Genomic DNA, 23,858 nt, shown 5'->3' on the forward strand with positions numbered 1-23,858 from the left:
GAATAGCTCCAATCCCTGCTGACTTTTAATTACACCATTTTGATTTGCTAATTTTAACGAATGAGACAATTATAAAAAGGCAGTTGCGAGGTACTACTAAGGCAGAGTCCGTTTGCTGACTAGTAAATGACGTGGTTGCTCCAGCCAGCCGAGCAAAAACTGGATCCATGTAGTTACAGATCTGCAATTTGGGACCTTTCTCTGTGGTTTCGCTGCTGTCTCTTCGCTGCCTGTGGCCCCAGCAGCTGTCAAGCGGAGTCAAAAACGTGTCGGTGCTGTGTCCATGTAAGTTTGACCAATTTGTGAAACATTTATGTTAAATGATCGTCTGTCTGAACTATCTGAGCCATTTTAGCAGCCTTAAAACTATCATTTGAAGCAAGAACCGGTTTTGTTGATGTAGTATTCACAGATTTATCCCAGTGTCATCTACAACGTAAATAGGAGTTTGTTAGCATTAGTGATTTAATTCTACTACTAGGCTGTGTTAATGTAAACAAAAGCAAACCAGCATCCTTTAGTGGTTAAATAGTCTTCATGTTTTGCAATCCTATAGGTAAATTATGTGAATTAAATCTTGGATGACCAGAATTTCTAAATAAAAATCTGGGGTATCCCTTTTTTTTTTTATTTTGGTGGTTGGTAATAATAAAATTGTGATTTAAGGATTTTTTTTTTAGGCAGAGACCATTCAGGACTAACATGTGAGCCAGTATAGTCACATTTTCTTTGTGTCTTGGTCGTTTTTAAGGTGATTTTTTGTATTTTACCTAAACAAATTACAGTTTATGCCTCTCTTTATTGTTGGAAGAGATCAAATTTGTCAAAAAATTGGGACATTTCTTGTATAAAACTGGGACAAATCAATGGTTTTGGATAAATCTGCTGGGACAGGAGAAACAGGGCTCAAAACTGGGACTGTCCTGGGTAAATAGGGACTTCTGGGGACCCTAATTAAATCTTCATAATCAGAATTGCTTATTTGTCCTGTTTCACCTTGGTTTTGCATTAGGTAGGTTTTCTGATTGAAGGAAAGGAGAATTTCTGTTTAAAGGTAACTAACAACTGGATAGGACACACTGCAATTTTGTAAGCCATTCATATAGGAGTTCAATTAATTTTATAAGCTGTTCTGGTCTAAATAATGCTCACATTTCCACATTATTTACTCCTGGTTCTCTGCATTCATTCACATCTATTTTAAGTATGGGCCTGGACTTGTAATCGGATGCCTTAATGGGTAAAGTATGTGCAGACTGATAAACAGCTGGTGTTGTTTGACAGGTTAAGAGCAGGATCTTATCCATACCACCACATGCCTTTTATTTTTATTTTTATTATTTTTTGTACCATTAAAATTTTCATAAGCTCGATCATAAAGTGCGTAGACTTCCCATTTGACTAAAACTCACTTAAGATCATTGTATTTTACTGCAAATAAAAATAAAAATTCCCAATTTTGCCATTTTTATGTTTTCTTGGTTGGAAATCATGTTATGCTAGATAATGCCATAACTGCAACTATGTAGTACGCTGAGCCAAAACTCCTCTAATGTACACAGTAAGTTTTATTTGACAAAATTTAAATATAAGAAAGAACCTTTATTTTGTTGAAATTGTGTTTAAAGTTTTGGGGCAAAAATGGTTTATTGTGTGTAAATTGTGACAAACTTATGGACAGAATTCTCCATAGTGTGGGACTCTCTAAATCCTGTAATTGTCAACACATTTTTAAACTTTTATTCTCAAATTGATGCTTGATTGGTGCAAAACTAATTCATATTTAGAACAGGTATTATTCCACCAATTTAAGTAGAAATTATAGAATCGTCTTAACCTGTCATACCCACTTCCATTAAAGGTGCATTGTGTAACTTTTCTGGTGGAGGGTCCATCAAAAGCTTTTCTCCACTGAAATATTATTGAGAGCAGTACGGTGTTAAGCCTTTCTGTCTTAATGGAGACCAGACCAGACCAAGTCACAGGTCAGATCTGTGAAGAGGCGACCCCGCTCACAGTCTGAATGCCTGTTTTTCTAGGTATTTCTGAGATATAAAGCCACCTGCAGTTGAGTAGATGTAATGTAGAGGTGTTTAATGTCATACTGTGAAATATTCCAGGCAGAGCAATGACATCTCCATAGAAGCAAGATGATGATGGACCCTCCACCAGAAAAGTTGCACAATGCACCTTTAAAATGTAATAATTGCGCAGCTTTAGATTAAGGAAAAAAAAAACAAAAAACTATAATGTAGCATTCATTCTTTTTCATAAAACCTTACAACAGCTCTTGATGATCACATTTGGTTTTGAAATCCAAAACCAATGTGGTGATTATGTTCTAATGCTTGAGGATCATACTTCTGTGAATATCTAAACTTGATCTGCTGATATGTGGCCTGTGTTGTTACTCCTCCACTGGTGCTGCTTAAATCAATAGAGTTTCTTGAAAACCAAACCTTTGATCCTTGATTTTATCAAGTGCAGCGCTTTTGTGTTTCTAATTTCCTTGTCCCACTGCGCTCTGTTTTCATCTGAGGCCAGCTGGTGTTTTCCTGTGGCTCTTTGCAGCCTGTCTTATACTTTTTATCCTCCATTTGTTACCCTATAAAATCCATCTTCTGCTCTAGTGTCAATTTGTAAAGCTCAAAGCATGCATTAAAGACTAGAAGACAGCAGTCCTCAACCTTTTTTCTCATGAGAACCAAATTAATTTTTTCCGGGGCTGGTGGAGGGGGGCAGGGCCTGTAATAACAACACAAAATGCTTATAACTCTTAACTGTAGTCTGAAAAAAATTGTCATAATAATCATGTTTACTGTTTGTTCTGGTCAGTTTGCACAATATTTTCAGAGTAAATATGGTGTTAGACAAAAAGGAGTTTTACTTATTTTTTTGTAGTAGTTGTAGTATTTTTCCCTCGGTCACAGTACCAGATGGCCCACAGCCTGGTTTTGGCCTCGTATCTGTGGTTGGGAACCCCTGCTAAAAGAGCTTTGCATTATATATGTATTTATTTTATTTTATTTATTTCAGGGACAGAGCTTATTAAAGGTCCTGTATTACACAAAATTGACTCTTGTGAGCTTTAAGTCATGTTTTAATGCTGTTACCTCCTCAAAAACAAACCTGGAGTTGCGTTTTGTTTCATTCACACATGTTTAAGTAACATGGTCTACATCGCCAAAGCTCAAAAATGCTCTGTTCCACTTTGTGATGTCATGAAACCGTAGTTGACAGTTCCTTTTACCTTTTGTTTTAAGTAGAGATTGGCAATTCCATGACTGAAATATTCCAATATTTCTAGTGAAGTTGTATGAAGTTTAAAAACACTTTGGAGCATTTCCATTATTAGAAAATGACGTAACAAGGTGGAAGAGGCTGTTTTCCGTTTTAGAGATGAACTCAGACTAAATATGCAGGGTTTGTATATTTAAACATGTGTGAATGAAACAAAACACAACTCCAGATATATTTGTGATCAGGAAACATTATAACATAGATCAGAAATAGTGTAATAAGGGCCCTTTAATGAACATTTCTGTAAATATGCCAAAATTAGCCTGGGAGACAATTTTTCACCCGTTAATCTCAGCCGAAAAACAAAAAAGGACAAAACGTAATTGCATTCAGTAAGCAAGTACTTACACTATTTACAATTCAAGACACCGACGCATCAGTCAACCCACAAATCCAATAGAGACATCACAAAACCATTACAATAACACAACATATCATATTTTAAAAGTTTACTCTACAAACTTACCCTATTACTTGATACATCGCTCTCAGATAATTGCATAGACTTGTTTTGACTGTGGAAATATCGGTCCAAAGAAAATGGCATAGTGGAGCTTTTGTTGAGACTGTATAAAGACAACGCCAGCCTGAGGTCTTTTGTGGGTTGTAGTTTGGCCCTATGTTTTCTTGTGTACGGCCTGGATCTGTTGTTTACATTTTTGTATATTCTGTGTTAGGTTTTTGGCTCGCGCTCTCGTCAGGATGTCGGGACACAATCCACTGTTGAGGCTGGAGCAGAGGGCGGCGGAGGCAGACCAGATTATCGAGTACCTCAAACAGCAAGTCCAGCTACTGAAGGAGAAAGCCAGTAAGCCAGAAATTACACCCACATGTTAAACAATTTTATACAACTTATTCAAACCACACAATTGGTCTTTATTTGTATCCATTAAAAGGCCCAGATCACGCTATTTTCTCATCTGTTATAATGTTGTTTCCTCATCACAAACATACCTGGGGTTGAGTTTTGTTTGGTTCTCACGTTTAACAAACAAAGCCTGGGCTCATCTCTCAAACTGAAAACACTAGGTTCCGTCTTGATTTCAGATATGGAATTGCCAATTTCTACAGAACAAAACAGGTAACAGGTAGATGTTTTAAGGTAACAGGTAGATTTTAGGCTTTGGAAATGTACAGACTAATAAGAAAAGGTTAGAAAACATGTGTGACTGAAACAAAACACAACTTCAGGTATGTTTTTGGTGAAGTAACAACATTATAACATGACTTAAAGCTCACAAGAGTCAAATGCGTGTTACGGGAGCTTTTAAACTTCCATGGCAAACAATCACTGAAGGTTGGTGGTTCCAGTCACACTCCTGACCAGGGCAGTAGGCGGGAGGACAATGGGGCCTGTTGTTCTGGGGACCCAGGGTTTTAGGAGCCCAGAAATGGACTCTCTTCCTATTAATTTATACTTAGGCAAGGCAAGTTTATTTGTATAGCACAATTCGTACACAAAGTAATTCAAAGTGCTTTACAGAATGAGAAATACATTAAAATCACAATACAAACAAGTAAAGACATAAATAATGATCATAAAATGAATTACATGAATTACATAAATTAGAGAGAACAGTGCGGAATGAAAACCTTTCAGTCATATCCACAGCTAAAGAGAACCGTTTTGAGCCTGGATTTAAACAGCGTCAAAGTAGAGGCCTTTCTCAAATCTTCAGGAAGACTTTTCCAAGTTTTTGCTAGCCAGGGTGGCGCCACCTAGTGCCTCCGCTCAATTCTCTCCAGCGACTAGGTCAAGAATCGGAATACACTAGATGATTCGCATAAAAACCCCAGAAATGCGAGTTTGGGCACCAGCCAATCAGCGAAGACCCATATATTCTGTGTTGGCAACGATTCCCGAGATCGAGGATTTAAAGCCGGAATTAAGAGAATGTTTGGTGAATTTTATCAAGGGAAAAGACATTATTGTCCTTCTTCCTATGGGATTTGGGAAAAGCTTAATATACCAGTTAGCCTCGTTAGTGGCGCATTACATACGTCATGATTGGCTAAATAAAAAAGTACCCACCTACTGTCGAGCAAACGAATCCTAATGCTGCGAGGTCAGACAGTTTCTACGAAGTGAAACCGGCTGATGAATCAGGTAAGTTTTTAGCTGCATGAAGCTGAATCTGAAATGCTGACTCCCCGTGTTTAGGGAGGGGGACCCATGTGAGGATTCTTGCCCCTGGCCTCCAAATTTCTGTCAACGGGCCTGCTCCTGACATTAGCAACTTGTGACTTTTGGCAAGATACTTCCTCACCCTAAGTATCTGCAGTTTCTCAGTGCTTCGTTAAAACTGGGCAAAAGATGATGTGTCTACGTTTTTCTGCTATATTACTTAAAGGTGCATTGTGTAACTTTTCTGGTCCCTCAGATGCTTTTCTCCATGGAAATGTTTCACAGTATGACATTAAACCTTTCTATCGTCATGGAGACCAAGCTAGACCTAAGTTACAAAGTTATAAAAGTGCTTGTAATTGAATAAATATAAAGTAGGACTGTTTAATGTCATACTGTGGAACATTCCAGGCAGAGCAGTGATGTATCCATAGAAAAAAGCAGGTGGCAGACCCCTAACCAAAAAGCTACACAGTGAATTTTTAATACTTTGAGCGAGTGTGTCTGCGCATGAAATAATGGCATATGTGATCTGACTACCCATGTGTTTCGGAGTGATGAAAAATCTGTACCATTGCCATGGCAATTATAAACAGAGAGCTGAAACCCATGAATAGTTTGGACTTTATTTCACATTTTCAGCTGTAGAAATTCCATGCTTTAATTTGTCGTTTCAGTGGTCCAGGCCAGTGCCAGAGAGGAGAAGAAACTGATGGTGGAAAACGCCAAACTGAAGAATGAGATCGAAGAACTCAAAAAACAGCTGCTAGAAAAGGAGAAGAAGAGAGGAGGTACGTGCAGATCAAAATATAATGTCATCGAGCTCTGACCGAGGATTCAGGTGTTATGGAAGTGGAAAATGGTAAAGCAAAAACCCTACAGAGGTAATATCATGAGTTAAAAAACATTTTGCCTGTAATTTCTATGTAAATCGGAAAGGTCCTCTTCTTTTGTTTGAACATAGAATTAAGGTGATTAAAAGGCATTCCTGAGACCACAGTGAGCCTGCAGACCTGTGTTTGTCAGACTGAACTACTCTTCTGTACAAAAACTGCAGGCGCCTCAAATGACTGGTTACTTCTTTTCAGTGGCACTATAGTTTTTACTTCATGGCTCCATTTCCTGCTTTCCATCAACTCTGACATTGTGATTTTCAGCACTGTTTGCACCAGCAGCGCCCATGTGTAAATAAAGCCCTCTCTGTGTAATTTTTAGTTTTGTTGTAATTCAAAGTGCCTTTTTAAATCTGGGGCTGTTGTGTCTGTTTCTTTGTGCAGTACTGGATGTGCCAATGCCCTCAGGTGAAAATGGCGTCGAGTGCAGTGCAAAATCCACAGGCCCCTCAGCCCCCGAGCCAGTACAGCCTGTCTCTGCTTCTGCTGCTGCTGTCCAAAGCCCCCCTCCCAAAGACGAGGCCAAGAAGAAGAAACCAGAGAAAAAAGGTAATAGATTGCAGACAACAACATCCCTTCATCTTAATGAAGGCAAATATGAGTATTTATTTCAGCAAGGTTCTTTAACATCTTAATATCAAAGTCAAAACAAAGGCATTTTATGTCTGGAGCCTCACTTCCAAACACTGATCAAAGACACGCTGCAGAGGGACCGGCTTCCCAGTGATAAATCACTCATCGTGTGTTTCACTATTAGTGTATGTGGAAACTACACGCTCTGTGTTCAGCTCAGTCAATAGTTAAGAGTGCGTAGGCCCTGTGTGCGCACGCGAGTGTGTGTATTTGTGTGCACGTGAGTGTGTCTACGTGTGTTGAGCACATGTTACCAGATGTCACAGTCTATTCCTCTTGCATTTGATATAGCTTGATTTCCACCTCGTCATTTCTTATTAGTTACAAAGCCGTGGTAATCTCAGTGGAGATGTGCAAATGTGATTTTGTTGTGCTGTCATCACAGCACAGCTCACAATCAAAGGGCGCAGTTGGAGTGGATTTAGTGCAGAGGCTGATTAAAGCCTGTCTGATCACTTGATCAGTGCTGTCCACTTTAGTGCTATTCTGTTCTGTCACACTGGAGCATGGAACGCTTGGCCAAAGCTTCTACTGGTTTTGTCATTAACCTCTGGTATGCACCTCGTCTTTTTCTTTTGCTGAATATATTTATTGATGAGATGAAACACATGCCTGCCCGAGGCATTCTATTGGTGGCTTTTGTTTTCTTTTATGGCAGGAAATTAAACTAAATTCCTCATGGATGCCAAGTGTTGTTTGATCTGTGACTTCATAATTTTACTTGGAAACATACCACTTAAACTGTTTTTTAAAAAAAAAATTTCCTCTAATAATGTGCACGTTTATTGACTGACCATGAAAACCACAAATGACTCCCTCTCAGACCTGTGAGTTTCTTATGACTTTTCAGAAACACGGCTCCTTTAGTCTCATATCAGGTTCTCTCTGAGTTGTATGAAATCGGAGCTTGGGTCTATTTGAGCCTCCACGTTGCGTAACAGTATTTCCTGACTTTGCTGTCACAGAAAAGGCTGAGAAGAAGCAGCCTGCCCCCAGCCAGGACGAGGCCAAAGTGGACGTGTCTCGTCTGGACCTTCGTATTGGACGCATCATCTCCGCAGAAAAGCACCCAGACGCAGACAGTCTGTATGTGGAGCAGGTGGACGTGGGCGAGGCCTGCCCCAGGACTGTGGTCAGCGGCCTGGTCAAGCACATACCCCTGGACCAGGTGCGCCCACTCTCTCCACTCATGTTTAACTGTAATATGGGGCTGGGTACATGAGACAAAGCTGTAAATATTGTTCAATACATGACCGATGCAACAATAATTTTGGGAGCTCAATATTTATCATGGGCAATTAGTGTTATTTTTCTGTATTATGATAATATTTGAGCTAAAAAAAAGTATACATTTTTGTGACTCATTATAGATATAAACTACAGTGTTTCGTATCTGCCAGGTATTTATTGCAGCTCATTTACATTACATTTACAATATTTTTGGGATCATTTGGTGTGTCAGTGCTATAAATTTGTTTCAGTATTATCGTTTATTTATTTCAGCAATATATATCGCACTTCAGAATTTGTTATTGTGACAGTGGCAAAATGTTTCTACCTGGTTTTTAAACTCACAAATCCTACATATTTCGACTGAGTTCTTCACTGATCTGTCTCGCTTTGTTCCACCTTGTGATGTCACGTGGTAATACAAGAAATGCTGCACTGTGTTTTTAAACTCCATGAACCTTCACTAGAATAATTTGGATAATTTCATTCCTGGAATTTCTAATCTCTGCTTAACAAAAAGCAAAAGGTAGCTGTTAACTTGAAAACTACTGCTTCATGACATCACAAGGTGGAACATTTTGAACTTTGGAGATGTAGACAGACTAATAATAAAGAGTTATGGTACTAAAACATGTGTGAATGAAACAAAACACAACTCCAGGTCTGTTTTCGATGAGGTAACAGCGTTCTAACATGTCTTAAAGCTCACAGGAGTCTATTTTGTGCAATATACGGCCTTTTAATTCAGTGAGATCAGTAGGATATTTTATTGTTTACCCCCCTACAGATGCAGAACCGTATGGCCGTGCTCCTGTGTAACCTGAAGGCGGCCAAGATGAGAGGAGTGGTGTCCCAGGCCATGGTGATGTGTGCCAGCTCCCCAGACAAAGTGGAAATCCTGGACCCTCCGAGTGGAGCCGTACCCGGAGACAGAGTGACTTTCCAGGGCTTCCCAGGTACATGAAACAAGACACTGGAGAACCCAATTATTCCTGCTTTTGTGTGTTATTCCAGGCCAGATTTCCATAGAATGTCCCTGTTTTTAGCAAATGAAGGGTGTCACTACAGGTCTATGCCAGAAACACTGCAGTACTTGGTTTGTCTCAAGATACTTCCCTCACGTCAGATTTGTTCTTTGGCGGAATGCAACGAAGTAAAAGTAATTAAGTACTGTACTTAAAGGTGCTTTGTGGAACTTTTCAAATGCTTTTCTCCATGGAAATGTTTTTTGCTTTGTCTGGAATGTTTCACAGTGTGGTATTAAACCTTTCTATCTTTATGAAAACCAAACCAGATCAACTTACAGGTCATACTGTGGAACATTCCAGGCAGAGCATTGATATATCCATAGAAACAAGCCAAAACGTTACATAGTGCATCTTTAAATACGTTTTAAAGTGGATACTTTTTACTTTTACTTCACTCTATCTGAGAGCAGGTATCTGTACTTTCTACTTTACTACATTTTTGAACAGGCCTGACAAATTAAAGTATTTTTCATTAGAGCCTGAGATATATCGGTTGGCCAATATTATCGGCCGATATGGGCTCTTGGAAACATATGGGCGATCGGCCAAAATCTTGCCGATATGGGCCGATATTTCAGGTGGGCATGTTATACCTCGTTATAAAGCTTAGACTCTCTACATTGTGTTCATTTAATTTACAGACAGATACATGTTCTAATATGTGGCTCCGCATCAGTATTCATCTGCAGAGTCATTTGTCCGTACTGTCCCTGAACACATCCGCAGACATAGATCCAAACACTGAGATTCTTTTCTTTTCTTTTTTTTATGGACAATCAGTTTGAGTCTGGATTAAAAGGACATTTATTAGTGCAGACTTGTGATGTGAGGAGGAGCCTGTGTGAGCGGTGAGTGCTGGAAATGTGTCGGTTTTGAAGCTGGTTTTGGTTATTTCTCATTGGTTAACGATTAGCTGCTGTAGCTCATGCATGTAAACAGGTTGTTTTCTCTTACATTGACCTATTGTAAAGTGACTCTATTGGCCGTATATATGTCACTGGACCTGTTTTGATATGTAAGTGAGCTGTGAATAGGTGTGAATGATCGACAATTACATATATAATTAATTACCGCGGCGCGCACGCATTTATGGCTAAAGGTTAATAGCGGTAGTTTACTTTCTTTACTGGCTAGAATGTGATGCAAAAATGCCATTAGGCCGACCTACTGTCTTTAAATATGACGTATATATATAGAATAATATATATATATATATAGAATAACAATAAATGTTGCCTAAATAAACCTAATTTAAAATCCACTAGAGCCAAACCTAAATTTTTTTAAAACAATTCAAGATTTACAGTGAATTTTTACGTCATGAAATGTATCGGCGATTATATTGGCAGCTCCAACTCTCATTTTATTGGTATCATATCGGCCACAAAAAAAAAAAAAAAAAATCCATAAAATTCATATCGGTCGGGCCCTAATTTTTATTATAGTTGGAGATCTGCTGAAAAAGCTGAGTTTGTTCTTAACATATTTGTAGGTTAGAGCAAACAAAAATATACAAATAAAAACAGTTAGGTAAAGAACTATCAATTCAGTTGCTTGTTAAACAAAATTCAGCTCAAATCTTTATCAAAATCAATACATTTGAAGCTTTATTAGATAGTTTTTACTCTTTAAAGACATTTTTAAACAGGTACTTTAATTCTTTTACCTAAGTAGATTTCTTCATTTGATATTTTTACTTGAGGTTCATTTTTTTGCTCCAGTATCTGTACTTTTACTTAAGCAACAAAACTGAGTACTTCTTCCATCACACCGCTGAATTTCTGCATAGCTAAGTGTTCAAACAGTTCTAAAATATCCTAAAATATATCATCATGAACTCCACAAGCTTTCGAGGCAATTTCGCAGATATTCCCCCAGAGTCCTGCAGACGAGCTACTGCCCTTGGAACCAAACGGGGGAGATTAATTCACTTTCTGGTAGGAAGGTTGTCCAAATTCTCAATACAAATGATTTATGAACGCCATTAAATGTTATTCCCTGTTAGCAGTGAAGACTTTTATTCTTTTCCATTGGCGATATATTTATATGCAAGCCCTCATAGTCAATTTCTAGCTGATAAACTGTATTTGACTGCAGATTTTAACCGAAACGAAGCTATAGTTAGTGTTTATTTTTTTGTATTAGCGTGGCTCACTTACTTGCGATGCCAAATCCAAAAAGCAATCACGAGCTGTCTCTCGTGGTTACAATCTATTTTGAGGGAGTTATGGTTGTTTATAATTTACGTGTTTTACTAAGAAGGAAAGATAAGAATTCCAGTAAAATTGAGGAGGATCTGATGAAAGATTTTTTTATTCTGAGCCAAACCTTTTATTTTAGCGGTAGATGTTGTAGTTATTGGACACTGCAGTAGTTCTTTTATGATCCTCACCGTTATTATGAAAAATACATCAAATTAAAGGGAGAATTGTTTAAAATAAACACATTGAATGGCTTAATCAGGGACTAATTTTTAAAGTGTAAAAAATAAAGGCAAGAAATCTAGGAAGGATTATTTTGATTTTACTTTTCTGGTAGATTTACAAGGAGACAGGCAGACATGCAAGGTTACAGGTCAGATCTGTGGAGAGAGCATTTTGTTCACTGTAAGAATACATGTTTTTAAGGTATTTCTATTATTGAGCAGATAGATTAAGTTTGGGTGATGTCCAGGTTCTTTATTATAATTTGGTGTTTTGGTTCTCAAGATGATTATCCAATCAGAAAGCAAAATAAATCTAATTTGGGTTGCCAGTTTAAATACTGAAATCCATTTAGGTTTAACCCTAAAATGACTCTGTCTGACCTGAATCCACATTATACACACAACCGCACCTGAAATCCATCATGACAGTCAGTGCCAGTGAGTGAATTCTGGTGGTTTTGAACTTTCACATGAGGCTAAAGTTGAACCAAAACTGAGAATGAGAAAAACGCGTACGTGTCCTGTATCTGCAGACTCACTCACTGGCAGCCAAGGTTCAGTTTTGACTGTAGAACATTTGTTAAATGTTTTTGTTAAAAGTTTTTTATTTAATACTTTAATTTAATATCTCTGCTGTTTTGGTAAAATCTTGGTTCATCTCAAATTTGCAGCAGATCTTGATCAAAATTGGCAAATAAAAAAACAAGAGCTCAAAAGTAAAATATGCTTTAGAAATGTGCAGGGCCAAAGACAAAATTTAAAAAATCTGTTAATATCTGTAAACACCTACTTGCAATCAGAGGTGAAAACACTTTGTCTTGTCTTGAATGTAGATTAGATTACTTTCAGTTCAATGTTGCTGCAAGCCTGTAATTGCCCATGACTCCTCTTTCTAATGGGGCCCAGAAGTCGTGCTTGGACTGGAGAAACACACAAGTCGCTCATCAAATCCTGCAGCTCAGATCTTTGCAAACTTTGGAAAATGAAACACATTTGAATCCTCACACCTCAGGACAGTTGTGAAGCTTGACACCAAAGGGAGATTCACGCCAGTATCAGCACCACGGCCAAGCCAACCATCAGATGTGTAATAAAAATGACTGGAAAAGAAAGTACAGGCTCGTAACACCCAATGCATTCATAGATTTTGATCGCGGCAGGTTCACATGGGCAAAATAACATTATATTTGGCTTGTATTTATGAACAACTTCCAAAATCATTGTATTATATTTATTGTCACATCATTTGTATTGGCTGTTTATTTTACCATATTTTATTTTTCATTTTTTGTGAAATTCAGTTTTGGTCATCCATCTCCAAGTTCGCATTTCTTAAAGGTGCACAGTGTAACTTTTCTGTGGAAGGACGGCCCTCTGCGAGCCTCATGTTATTGCAGTGCCAAGAATGTACCAAAGTATAGCATTAAACGTATCCCATGCCCAAATGAACCGAAACAACATGGCAATGCTGACAGATGTACTTCAGCATATTTTAGCGTCAATACAGACTACAGTGGTTAGGTTAGGTTAGGTCGCTTTATTCGTACCTGTAGGTAAATTTGCTTTGCAGATTTGAGAGGCAGGTTCCACATTTCACATTTCATTCATCCACAAAACACGTATAAAAACACAATTACAAAATAAAGTGTTACAGTGCTCCAGTGCAGAATGGTTTGTTCCATAAACAATTAGTTAAATTCATCCATCATGCTTGGCTAAAATTACAATAAGTATTAAATATGTTAAAAACACAGAATCTTAGATAAATGGTGCCTTGTTTATCGTGGGGGTTACGTTCTAAAACTAACCCGAAAAAGGCAAAATCCATCAAGTAATCAGCTTTATTTTTTTACAATGATTATATCTTTTTTTTCAGGCTGTAAAAACCCTCACCACACACTTTATACCCTGTTCTCAGACAGGACAGTTACAACCCTTTTTGCATCTTTCTTAAAACTTACAGCTGCTGTCGTCCTTTTGTTATTTTCCTCCTTCTTTATGTAATGAGCCAAAGATTAATGGTGCCCTACATCTGCATAACTTCTACCTTCCTTCAGCGTGTCCAGAAGTCCAACTTTTTGTGCGATGGTTTGCATCTTCCTCTGCCTTTTGGGTGTGACCACAGGAGCCTTTGTCGGTGCAGAACGTTTTGTCGACAATGTGGGGTTTGTCAGGGAGAAAACTTGCAAACATACAGCACTTCAGAATCGCACTGCTAGAGATCGAACATTTAATGTAAACTTCTCAAGCTGAACGTATTCTGTACTGTACAGAAGACACGGCACAGAGGAGATTGATTGACAGTGGTCTACAGTCTCTTAACCAATCAGAACGCAGGGGGAGGAACACAATGCACGTTCATACTCTGTAAAAATAAGCATGCAAAACGAAACAGCAAGGCGTGAAAAGTGAACCGTGTTATAGTGAGGGACGACTGTAATTACTTACAGTCAACAACTGGATGTCTCTTATATAAACAGTAAGTACTAAGTCAAACTGTAAATGTAAACTTGCTGTTCATACTCTGCTTTTCTTTCCTGGAATTCTGTCATTGTTTAATAGGGTTAGGCATTATAAGTACTTTTTAACTTCAGCCCAAACGCTTTTGGTCATGACCCAAATGGAGTTATAGTCTAAGCTTTTGCAGTAACCGAATAAACTACTTCTACTATGTAACAAAAGTTTTATTTTTCTGCTCTTTTCGCTGTTGTGACCAATCAGACTCAAATAGTGTATGTCATGACATTCTGCATTTTAGTCTTTTAGCGAGAGCCGTTCCAGAGTGATAATGTGTAGAAGTAATTCAAAGTGGCGCAATCATCAATCTGGCGTGAGCAGGTTAAAGCGACCCTGTTCTCAGCAAGAATCTGTGTTTTGGATGATTTCGGAGCAATAAAAATGTCTGCAACTGAATAAATGCAAAATGGATAACTAATATAAAAAGCGAACTGCCATTTTGTGAAGCTGTGAAACATTCCAGGCAAAACAGTGACTTGAGCAGGTGTTAAGAGTCTCAACTAGAAAAGACACATAGACCTGTCGATAACAAATTTTGACTTACAATATTTATCGCTGAAGAAAATATAGACGATAATCAATATTGGAACTAATTTATGACACTGACGCAATAACCCATGAGCAGATTTAAACCATAAAAACTGTTCTAAATGTTCGGTATTGTTAAAAAAAAATCACAAGCTGCAATAAATAAATAGCAGAATGAAAGACTACTAAGTTTGCACCTGTAATGAGTTCAGGGATGATACAATTTCCACAAGAAAACATGAGATTGGATCTACAAGAATTAAAGAAGACAAGATTTTTACATTCTTTATAACAAATAAATAGCGCAACCCAGTTTCCAATTTTGGCCTTACCATCACCTGTCATTGTAGCAGTGCTTTTTGGGACTACAGCTTTTGTATCCAATCCAAACATAAAAACATGGGGAAAAAAATTTCATGAGATAATTTTCGGTATGTGTGCACAATCTTGTGGAAATTTTGTCTTGTGAAATCTTGTGGCCAAAGATCTTGTTCCATTCCTCGTAATGAATTGAATAATTATTAATTCAACCTGTTATGGCTTAAATCGTAACCAAAACATCCCCAGGAGAGCAAAGAAAAAAGTACCTATCTTAAATATCAGCACCCAAAAATTATTGTTCCATTTATCATGTGTTGAAGGATAAGTTGGATATAGTAATTACTGTAACAGGCACCTTTTAAAGTAATATTAATTCAGGTCGAGTCGGGTCAAAGCACATTCTGTATCAGTGTTGCAGCCTCTCGTAAGATGAATGAGCATTGAAAAGATCCATGGCTCTGAACCGCTCTGTTGATTTTCAGGTGAACCCGACAAAGAGCTGAATCCCAAGAAGAAGGTTTGGGAGCAGGTCCAGCCCGACCTGCTCACAGACGCTCAGTGTGTCGCAACCTACAAAGGAGCAGCGTTTGAAGTGTCCGGCAAAGGCGTGTGCAAGGCCCAGACCATGAGCAACAGTGGGATCAAGTGAAATGCCACGGCGTCTGGAAGAGCTCTCCCGTTACTCAGCTCTCTAACCCTGGAAGTTTATAGGGTTTTGGTGAAGTTAAGCTGCAGTGTTTTGAAGATCAATAAAGTTGTACAAAAATAATGTTTGTTTTGTTTTGTTTTGTAGCATTACCAGCATAAAATGTATAAAGAAGTGGACTAAGGGAATGTGAAGTTCAGCTCCAGTCAAATGAAGCTCATTGAAGCTCGCAGTTTTAGGGGCGAATTTGAAGCAGAGTTCCATATTAGGAATAGGAATTTAAGGATGAAATAGTGGAATAAACACCAGGATCATGTAGAGTTGGTTAATAGGCACATTTTAAGACCAACTGGATGAGGCTTACTGCAGCAGATACAGAGAAAGGAGTGACAATTTTTCGATGTAAAGTAGGAATGTAACAATAACTGAAATATCCTAATATTATTGTCAAAGTTCTCACAAGAATATCGTTGACCATCACAATATATCAATTCACAAGTCTCTTAAAAGTCTGCTTAAATTTTTTAAGAGTATATTTAAGAGTTATGGTGCAGCAATAGCTAAAAAAAAGACAGAGGGAACTACATAGACCATGATCCTTTGCTCCATTTCAGTGCAGACTACAAGAAGAAATCACAGTTCTAAGCACTTTTAAGTCTTAGTACTTTGGATTAAGTCTCGTCAAGGCATTTTAAGAGGAAAAAGTAGTGTTAACCTCCACAAAATATCACAATAAATATACTGTGAGATGTATATTGTGAAAATATCGTACAGAGAGATTTGGATATTGTTACATCCCTAATCGTGAGCCTCCCCACCATATCATGAGCTTTCCCACGATATCGTAATAAATATCGTACCGTGAGGTTCATACCGTGACAATATCGTATCGTGAGACTTGGATAGAAGCCCTATGATGAGTGTACGAGCAAGGCCAGTTACGTCGCCCGGATTGGCGTCACCGGGGCCTCACCCTGGAGCCAGGCCTGGGGTGGGTGCTCGCCAGCGAGCGCCTGGTGGCCGAGCCTCCCCCCACGGGGCTCGGCCGGGCTCAGCCCGAAGGAGCGACGTGGGGCCGTCCTCACGTGGGCCCACCACCCGCAGGAGGATCCATATGGGGCCGGTGCAGAGAGATCTGGGCAGCAGTCGACGGCGGGGGCCTCGGCGACCGGATCTCCGGACATGGAGACTAGCTCTGGGGACATGGAATGTCACCTCGCTGGGGGGTAAGGAGCCTGAGCTTGTGCGGGAGGTTGAGCGTTACCGACTAGATATAGTCGGCCTCACCTCCACGCACAGTTTGGGCTCTGGAACCCAACTCCTTGAGAGGGGCTGGACTCTCCATTTCTCTGGCGTTGGCCGCGGGGAGCGGCGGCGGGCTGGTGTGGGCCTGCTCATTGCCCCACAGCTCAGTCGCTGTGTGTTGGAGTTCACCCCGGTGAACGAGAGGGTCGCGTCCCTGCGCCTTCGGGTCGGGGACAGGTCTCTCACTGTGGTGTCGGCCTACGGGCCGAACAGCAGTGCAGAGTACCCGGCCTTCTTGGAGTCCTTGGGAGGGGTACTAGACAGTGCACCGACCGGGGACTCCGTTGTTCTCCTGGGGGACTTCAACGCCACGTGGGCAACGACAGTGACACTTGGAGAGGGGTGATTGGGAGGAACGGCCTCCCCGATCTGAACCCGAGTGGTGTTTTGTTATTGGACTTCTGTGCTAGTCACAGTTTGTCCATAACAAACACCATGTTCGAGCACAAGGGTGTCCATAAGTGCACGTGGCACCAGGACACCCTAGGCCGGAGGTCGATGATCGACTTTGTAGTCGTGTCATCTGATCTCCGGCCGCGTGTCTTGGACACTCGGGTGAAGAGAGGGGCTGAGCTGTCAACTGATCACCACCTGGTCGTGAGTTGGGTTCGCTGGCGGAGGAGGAAGCCGGAAAGACCTGGCAGGCCCAAGCGTGTAGTGAGGGTCTGTTGGGAACGTCTGGCGGAGCCCTCTGTCAGAGGGACCTTCAACTCGCACCTCCGGGAGGACTCCGGAGATATGGAGTCCGAGTGGGCTTCATTCTCGGCCTCTATTGTCAATGCAGCTGCTCGGAGCTGTGGGCGTAAGGTCTGTGGTGCCTGTCGCGGCGGCAACCCAGAACCCGGTGGTGGACACCGGAAGTAAGGGATGCTGTCAAGCTGAAGAAGGAGTCCTATCGGGCCTTGCTGGCTCGGGGGACTCCTGAGGCAGCTGACAGGTACCGGCGGGCCAAGCGTGCTGCAGCCCGTGTGGTCGCGGAGGCAAAAACTCGGAGCTGGGAGGAGTTCGGGGAGGCCATGGAGAAGGACTATCGGACGGCCTCAAAGAGATTCTGGCAAACCGTCCGGCGCCTCAGGAGGGGGAAGCAGTTCTTCACCAACACTGTTTACAGTGCGGGGGAGAGCTGTTGACCTCGACTGGGGACGTTGTCCGGCGGTGGAAGGAATACTTTGAGGATCTCCTCAATCCCACCGTCACGTCCTCCGAGGAGGAGGCCGAGGCTGGGGACTCGGAGGCGGACTCATCCATCACCCTGGCCGAAGTCACTGAGGTGGTTGGCAAGCTCCTTGGTGGCAAGGCTCCGGGGTTGGATGAGATCCGTCCTGAGTACCTGAAGTCTCTGGATGTTGTGGGGCTGTCTTGGCTGACACGCCTCTTCAACATCGCGTGGCGGTCGGGGACAGTACCTCTGGACTGGCAAACCGGGGTGGTGGTCCCTCTGTATAAGAAGGGGGACCGGAGGGTGTGTTCCAACTATAGGGGGATCACACTTCTCAGCCTTCCCGGTAAGGTCTATGCCAGGGTACTGGAGAGGAGAGAATCCGGCCGATAGTCGAACCTCGGATTCAGGAGGAGCAGTGTGGTTTTCGTCCTGGCCGTGGAACACTGGACCAGCTCTACACTCTCCATCGGGTGCTCGAGGGTTCATGGGAGTTTGCCCAACCAGTCCACATGTGTTTGTGGATCTGGAGAAGGCATTTGACCGTGTCCCTCGTGGTGTCCTGTGGGGGTGCTCTGGGAGTATGGGGTCCGGGGCCCTTTGCTAAGGGCTGTCCGGTCCCTGTATGACCGGAGCAGGAGCTGTGTTCGCATTGCCGGCAGTAAGTCAGACCTGTTCCCGGTGCATGTTGGACTCCGCCAGGGCTGCCCTTTGTCACCGGTTCTGTTCATTGTATTTATGGACAGAATTTCTAGGCGCAGTCAGGGGCCGGAGGGGGTCCGGTTTGGGGACCACAGGATTTCATCTCTGCTGTTTGCGGACGATGTTGTCCTGTTGGCTTCATCGAACCAGGACCTGCAATGTGCACTGGGGCGGTTTGCAGCCGAGTGTGAAGCGGCTGGGATGAAGATCAGCTCTTCCAAGTCCGAGGCCATGGTTCTCGACCGGAAAAAGGTGGCTTGCCCTCTCCGGGTGGGTGGGGAGTCTTTGCCTCAAGTGGAGGAGTTCAAGTATCTCGGGGTCTTGTTCACGAGTGAGGGAAGGACGGAACGTGAGATTGACAGGCGGATCGGTGCAGCTTCGGCAGTGATGCGGTCGCTGTATCGGACCGTTGTGGTGAAGAGGGAGCTGAGTCGAAAGGCGAAGCTCTCGATTTACCGGTCAGTCTTCGTTCCTACTCTCACCTATGGTCATGAGCTCTGGGTAGTGACCGAAAGGACGAGATCGCGGATACAAGCGCTCGAAATGAGTTTCCTCCGCAGGGTGGCTGGGCGCTCCCTTAGAGATAGGGTGAGGAGCTCAGTCACACGGGAGGAGCTCGGAGTAGAGCCGCTGCTCCTCCACGTCGAGAGGAGCCAGTTGAGGTGGCTCGGGCATCTGTTCCGGATGCCTCCTGGGCGCCTCCCTCGGGAGGTGTTCCGGGCATGTCCCGCCGGGAGGAGGCCCCGGGGAAGACCCAGGACACGCTGGAGGGACTATGTCTCTCGGCTGGCCTGGGAACGCCTCGGGGTCCCCCTGGAGGAGCTGGAGGACGTGTCTGGGGTGAAGGAAGTCTGGGAGTCCCTGCTTAGGCTGCTCCCCCCGCGACCCGGCCCCGGATAAGCGGACGAAAATGGATGGATGGATGGATGGAGACTTGGATATTGTTACGCCCCTAATGTAAAGTGAATTGGAAACGAGGTCGATGGATCCAGAAGCACCCACATACACACTTCCTGTTTGTAATGCGGTGCTTCGTGGGTTAGCTATGTCCATTTATAAATATCGTGTATGATTACGAGTCAGAGCAATGAAGTCAAATTTTTATTATAATAACAACTGGAGATAGATCGATTAATTGGAGATTAGGACAATATTTGCACTTTTCAGCGTATCTGGTATCGGCCTTAAATCTCCAGCAGAGAGGACACAGAAACCTTTATTATTATGCTTTAATATAAAGAGATAACTGCTCAAAATTTAACTACACAGCTTCCTTAAAGGTTTATGGTAAAAAAAAAATAATAATAAAAAAAATGCTGTGGATGAGTTTGCACTAAATTTAAATTGCACAATTTGGAGAAAATAATCAACATATCAGCCCAAAAATATCAGCAGTCAAGCTCTAATAACAATTATTGCTAGGTTCTATTACAAAAATGGTGTAAACAAAAAATATTATACTCTTTTCTGCATGAACTGAGAGCTCATTTTGTCCTACGAAAGCCTGGAACAATGCCACTGGTCAAAGCATAATAACAGTTTTTCCTTTAAATAGAGGAGACTGGGATGGTCCTTCATAGTCGAAAAATAATATAACAAAAACAGGTTAAACTTATTATACTTTATGCCTGTAGTATTGTCTTAAACATACACAAGTAGCTGTATTTTGTCTCCAGTTAGTCACCAGAAAGTTTAATTTATTCTCCATATATTGTATTTCATAAAATGAGTCAAATATGAATCACTTGTGCCACCATAGAAAGTCTGTTAACAGTTTAAATGAGGTGACAGTCAATTAATGATGCTCCAGTTGGCTTTGGTTAGCGGCTGTCAAGAGGAAAGACGGTAATTTAAAACATATGATTAAGAACTGAACGCAGATTTGGCCGTGGGACCGTTCTCCTGATTTTGGAGACGTTTCCGCAGTGTTGCCAACGGAAACCCACTCTGCTGGGAAAACATGTATGCATATTGAGATTACTGTAGTTTTCTTCATAAAAACTCTGAATTCTTTACATTTGGGATTGGGTGGGTGAGTTGGAAATGTGAATAGATTTAATTGTAACTTCTCTGATGTGTCTCATTACGTTCATTACTATTGATTCAGTTTCTTTCAGAGTACAAGAGCGAGTCTTTGTTTACTTGGTCTACTTATGGACACAGGGGAGAACTTCCGGTATCACAAGTTGGAACAGTGTTCACGTCTGAGAGAAGAACTCAATTTATGCAGGGTTTGTGCATTAAACATATGTGAATGAAACAAAATGCAACTCCAGGTGTGCTTGTGATGAAGAAGCAATATTATGACACAGATCAGACAAAAAGCGTAATATGGGACATTTAAGATGCACAATAGCCTCATGTATACGTTACTACTTTGCCAACAATGTTCCACAATATGGCATTCAAAATATTTAACACAGATTTGGGTTACATTTATATGATGATGGTCTCAACAGAAGATGCAAAACTGGCGTTGAGTCTTCACTTTTTATTCCACGTTTAGATTAGCGTTTTCTGGAGGAAATCTGCGTGCATATGCTGATGCAAAAGTGTGTGGAATATGATTGGTATGCATGCCAGGGGGCGTAAAAGCGTATGTGTCATGAGCAGGTCTGAATAGAGTTTTGCGTCTTGGGCAGTGTAGACGGAAAAGCTACGATGGGGCATATTCAACTTTTCCACTCTGGAGGGTGGTTTTAGATTTTTGCGTTTTTAAGTCCCAAAAATGGTGTCACCGTCTAAACGAAAGGCACTTCTGATAAAATATTTTGTCATTTTTACCTCTAAGCGTTTTTGTGTAAACAGGCCCTAAGCCTTCACCTATGGTCATGAGGTTTGGGTAATGAACGAAGAGAACAAGATTGCAGATACAAGCAGCCGAAATGAGTTTCCTTCACAGAGTGGCTGGGTGCTCCCTTGAGGAGCTCAGTCATACAGGAGGAGCTCGGAGTAGAGCCACTGCTCCTCTACATCAAGAGGAGCCAGCTGAGGTGGCTCGGGCATCTGTTCCAGATGCTTCCTGGACACCTCCCTCCAGAGGTGTTCTGGGCATGTCCCACCGGGAGGAGGCCCCAGGGAAGACCCAGGACACACTGGAGGAACTATGTCTCTCAGCTGTCCTGGGAACACCTCGGGATCCCCCCGGAAGAACTGGAAGAGGTGTGTGTGGAGAGGAAAGTCTGGGAGTCCCTGCTCAGACTGCTGCCCCCACATTCTGGCCCCAGATAAAGTGGAAGAAAATGGATGAATGAATTTAGCCAAGGAACCATTCTCCAGATTATGAAACATTTCAGTGCACTCTGCAGAAAAATAAATATAACAGTAATCATAAATGTTAAAGGTGTATTGTGTAACTTTTCTGGTGGAGGGTCCATCAAATGTTTTTCTCTATGGAGATGTTATTGCTTTGTCTGGATTTTGTATAGTATGGCATTAAACCTTTTTTTCATGGAGAGCAAACTGGACCAAGTTACAGGTCAGATCTGTGGACAGTCTGAATGCCTGTTTTTGTAGGTATTTTTGAGCTCTAAATGTCATACTGTGTAACATAACAAAGCACTAACATATCCACAGAAATAAGCAGGTGACGTACCCTCCTCCAGAAAAGCTACACAATGCACCTTTAAGATTACTTGTAGTATTCTTCATTAAAAAAATCTGGGGTTGGGTGGGTGAGTTGAAAATGTGACTAGATTTAACTGTAACTTAGTCAGTACTGTGTTGTTTTGTAGCTCTCATCCCTTTCCTAGCTTCTCTCGTGTGTCTCATTATGTTAATAGCCTTTGATTCAGTTTTTTTTTCAGAGGATAACAGCAAGAAGTCTTTGTTCACTTTGTCTGCTTATGGACATTTTAATGAGCCCAAGATGAAACAAGGATTTTTACGACCAATGTCTGCTAATCCAGATCAATTGTTCTAGTGATGGAGAGGCCCACAAGTCCTGATACTGCACCCACAAATTATTAGCTCGTCTGGGTTTTGTTGTCTTCCGTCCCCACCACCGAAGTTTTGATCCTAAAGAAAAGCTAATTGAGACCATCCTCTTCAAAACATCTGTGCAGATCAGGTCGGAGCCAACCAAATCTAACTGCTCATCTAGACATTTCTTTTCAAAATCAAGGGGTCCCAGAAAACGCTACTAGTGTATGTAAGAAGGGTGACCAGATTTTCAAAATAAAATACTGGGAAATCCCTGGTTTGCTGTGATTGGTAATGATAAAACTGTGGAGCAAGTGCGTATTTAAGGAGAACTGTTCTGCACTCGGCACTAATGTGAGTCAGGATAGTCACATTTTCTTTGTGTTTTGGTCATTTTTAAGCAGCTTTTTTGTATTTTACCAAATCAAAGGACAACGTATGCCTGTCTTTACGGTTGGCATTGAAGTAGCCACCTAGTGTCTCCTCTCAATTTTATTTCTCTCCAGCGACTAGGTCAGGAATCGGAATACACCAGACGGTTTGCAAGAATCTTGGAAGTTGTAGACCACGCACCGGCCAATCAGTGAAGAGCGGTGAAGCCATGACGTCAAACTCAAGCGCCTGTCTGGGTCCCTTTTGTGGTACAGCTCAACAGTAAACAAAGTGGTCGAGATGGATGTAGACGAAGACATACATTCTGTGTTGGAAAGAATTCCTGAGATTGAGGATTTAAAGCCGGAACAAAGAGAATGTTTGGTGAATTTTATCAAGGGGAAAGACGTTATTGCCCTTCTTCCTACGGGATTTTTTACATACATCATGACCAAATAGTAGCGATTGGTTAAAAAAAGTACCCATCTACCGTTGAGCGAACAAATTCTAATGCTTTCGAGACCAGGCGTTTTCCACCAAGTGAAACCGGCTGATGAATCAGGCTACAAAAAGAGAGACACCTGGGACATTTCTTGTATAAAACTGGGACAAATCAGTAGTTTTGGATAAATCTACTGGGACAGGGGACACAGGGCTCAAAACTGAGACTGTCCTGAGTAAATATGGATGTCTGGTCATCTTAAAATAAGTTGAGTAGCAAAATGAGTGGGGCAAATCCTGGAGGGCGTTATA

The 23,858-nt window shown here is 41.5% G+C and overlaps 1 protein-coding gene across 1 annotated transcript; it reads left to right on the plus strand.

The window, feature by feature from the left end:
* The first annotated feature begins 162 nt into the window (after positions 1-162).
* Positions 163-15,765, plus strand: aimp1a (aminoacyl tRNA synthetase complex interacting multifunctional protein 1a). Its single transcript, XM_020930573.2, has 7 exons — positions 163-285; positions 3,978-4,108; positions 6,103-6,216; positions 6,703-6,867; positions 7,917-8,119; positions 8,969-9,137; positions 15,483-15,765. Coding segments are annotated over exons 1-7 (951 nt in total). The 5' UTR covers positions 163-283; the 3' UTR covers positions 15,650-15,765.
* Positions 15,766-23,858: the final 8,093 nt, after the last annotated feature.

This window comes from Boleophthalmus pectinirostris, unplaced genomic scaffold (genome assembly GCF_026225935.1).
Source record: "Boleophthalmus pectinirostris isolate CB_2022bp ecotype Guang Dong unplaced genomic scaffold, ASM2622593v1 HiC_scaffold_22, whole genome shotgun sequence".
NCBI classification, from domain to species: domain Eukaryota; kingdom Metazoa; phylum Chordata; class Actinopteri; order Gobiiformes; family Gobiidae; genus Boleophthalmus; species Boleophthalmus pectinirostris.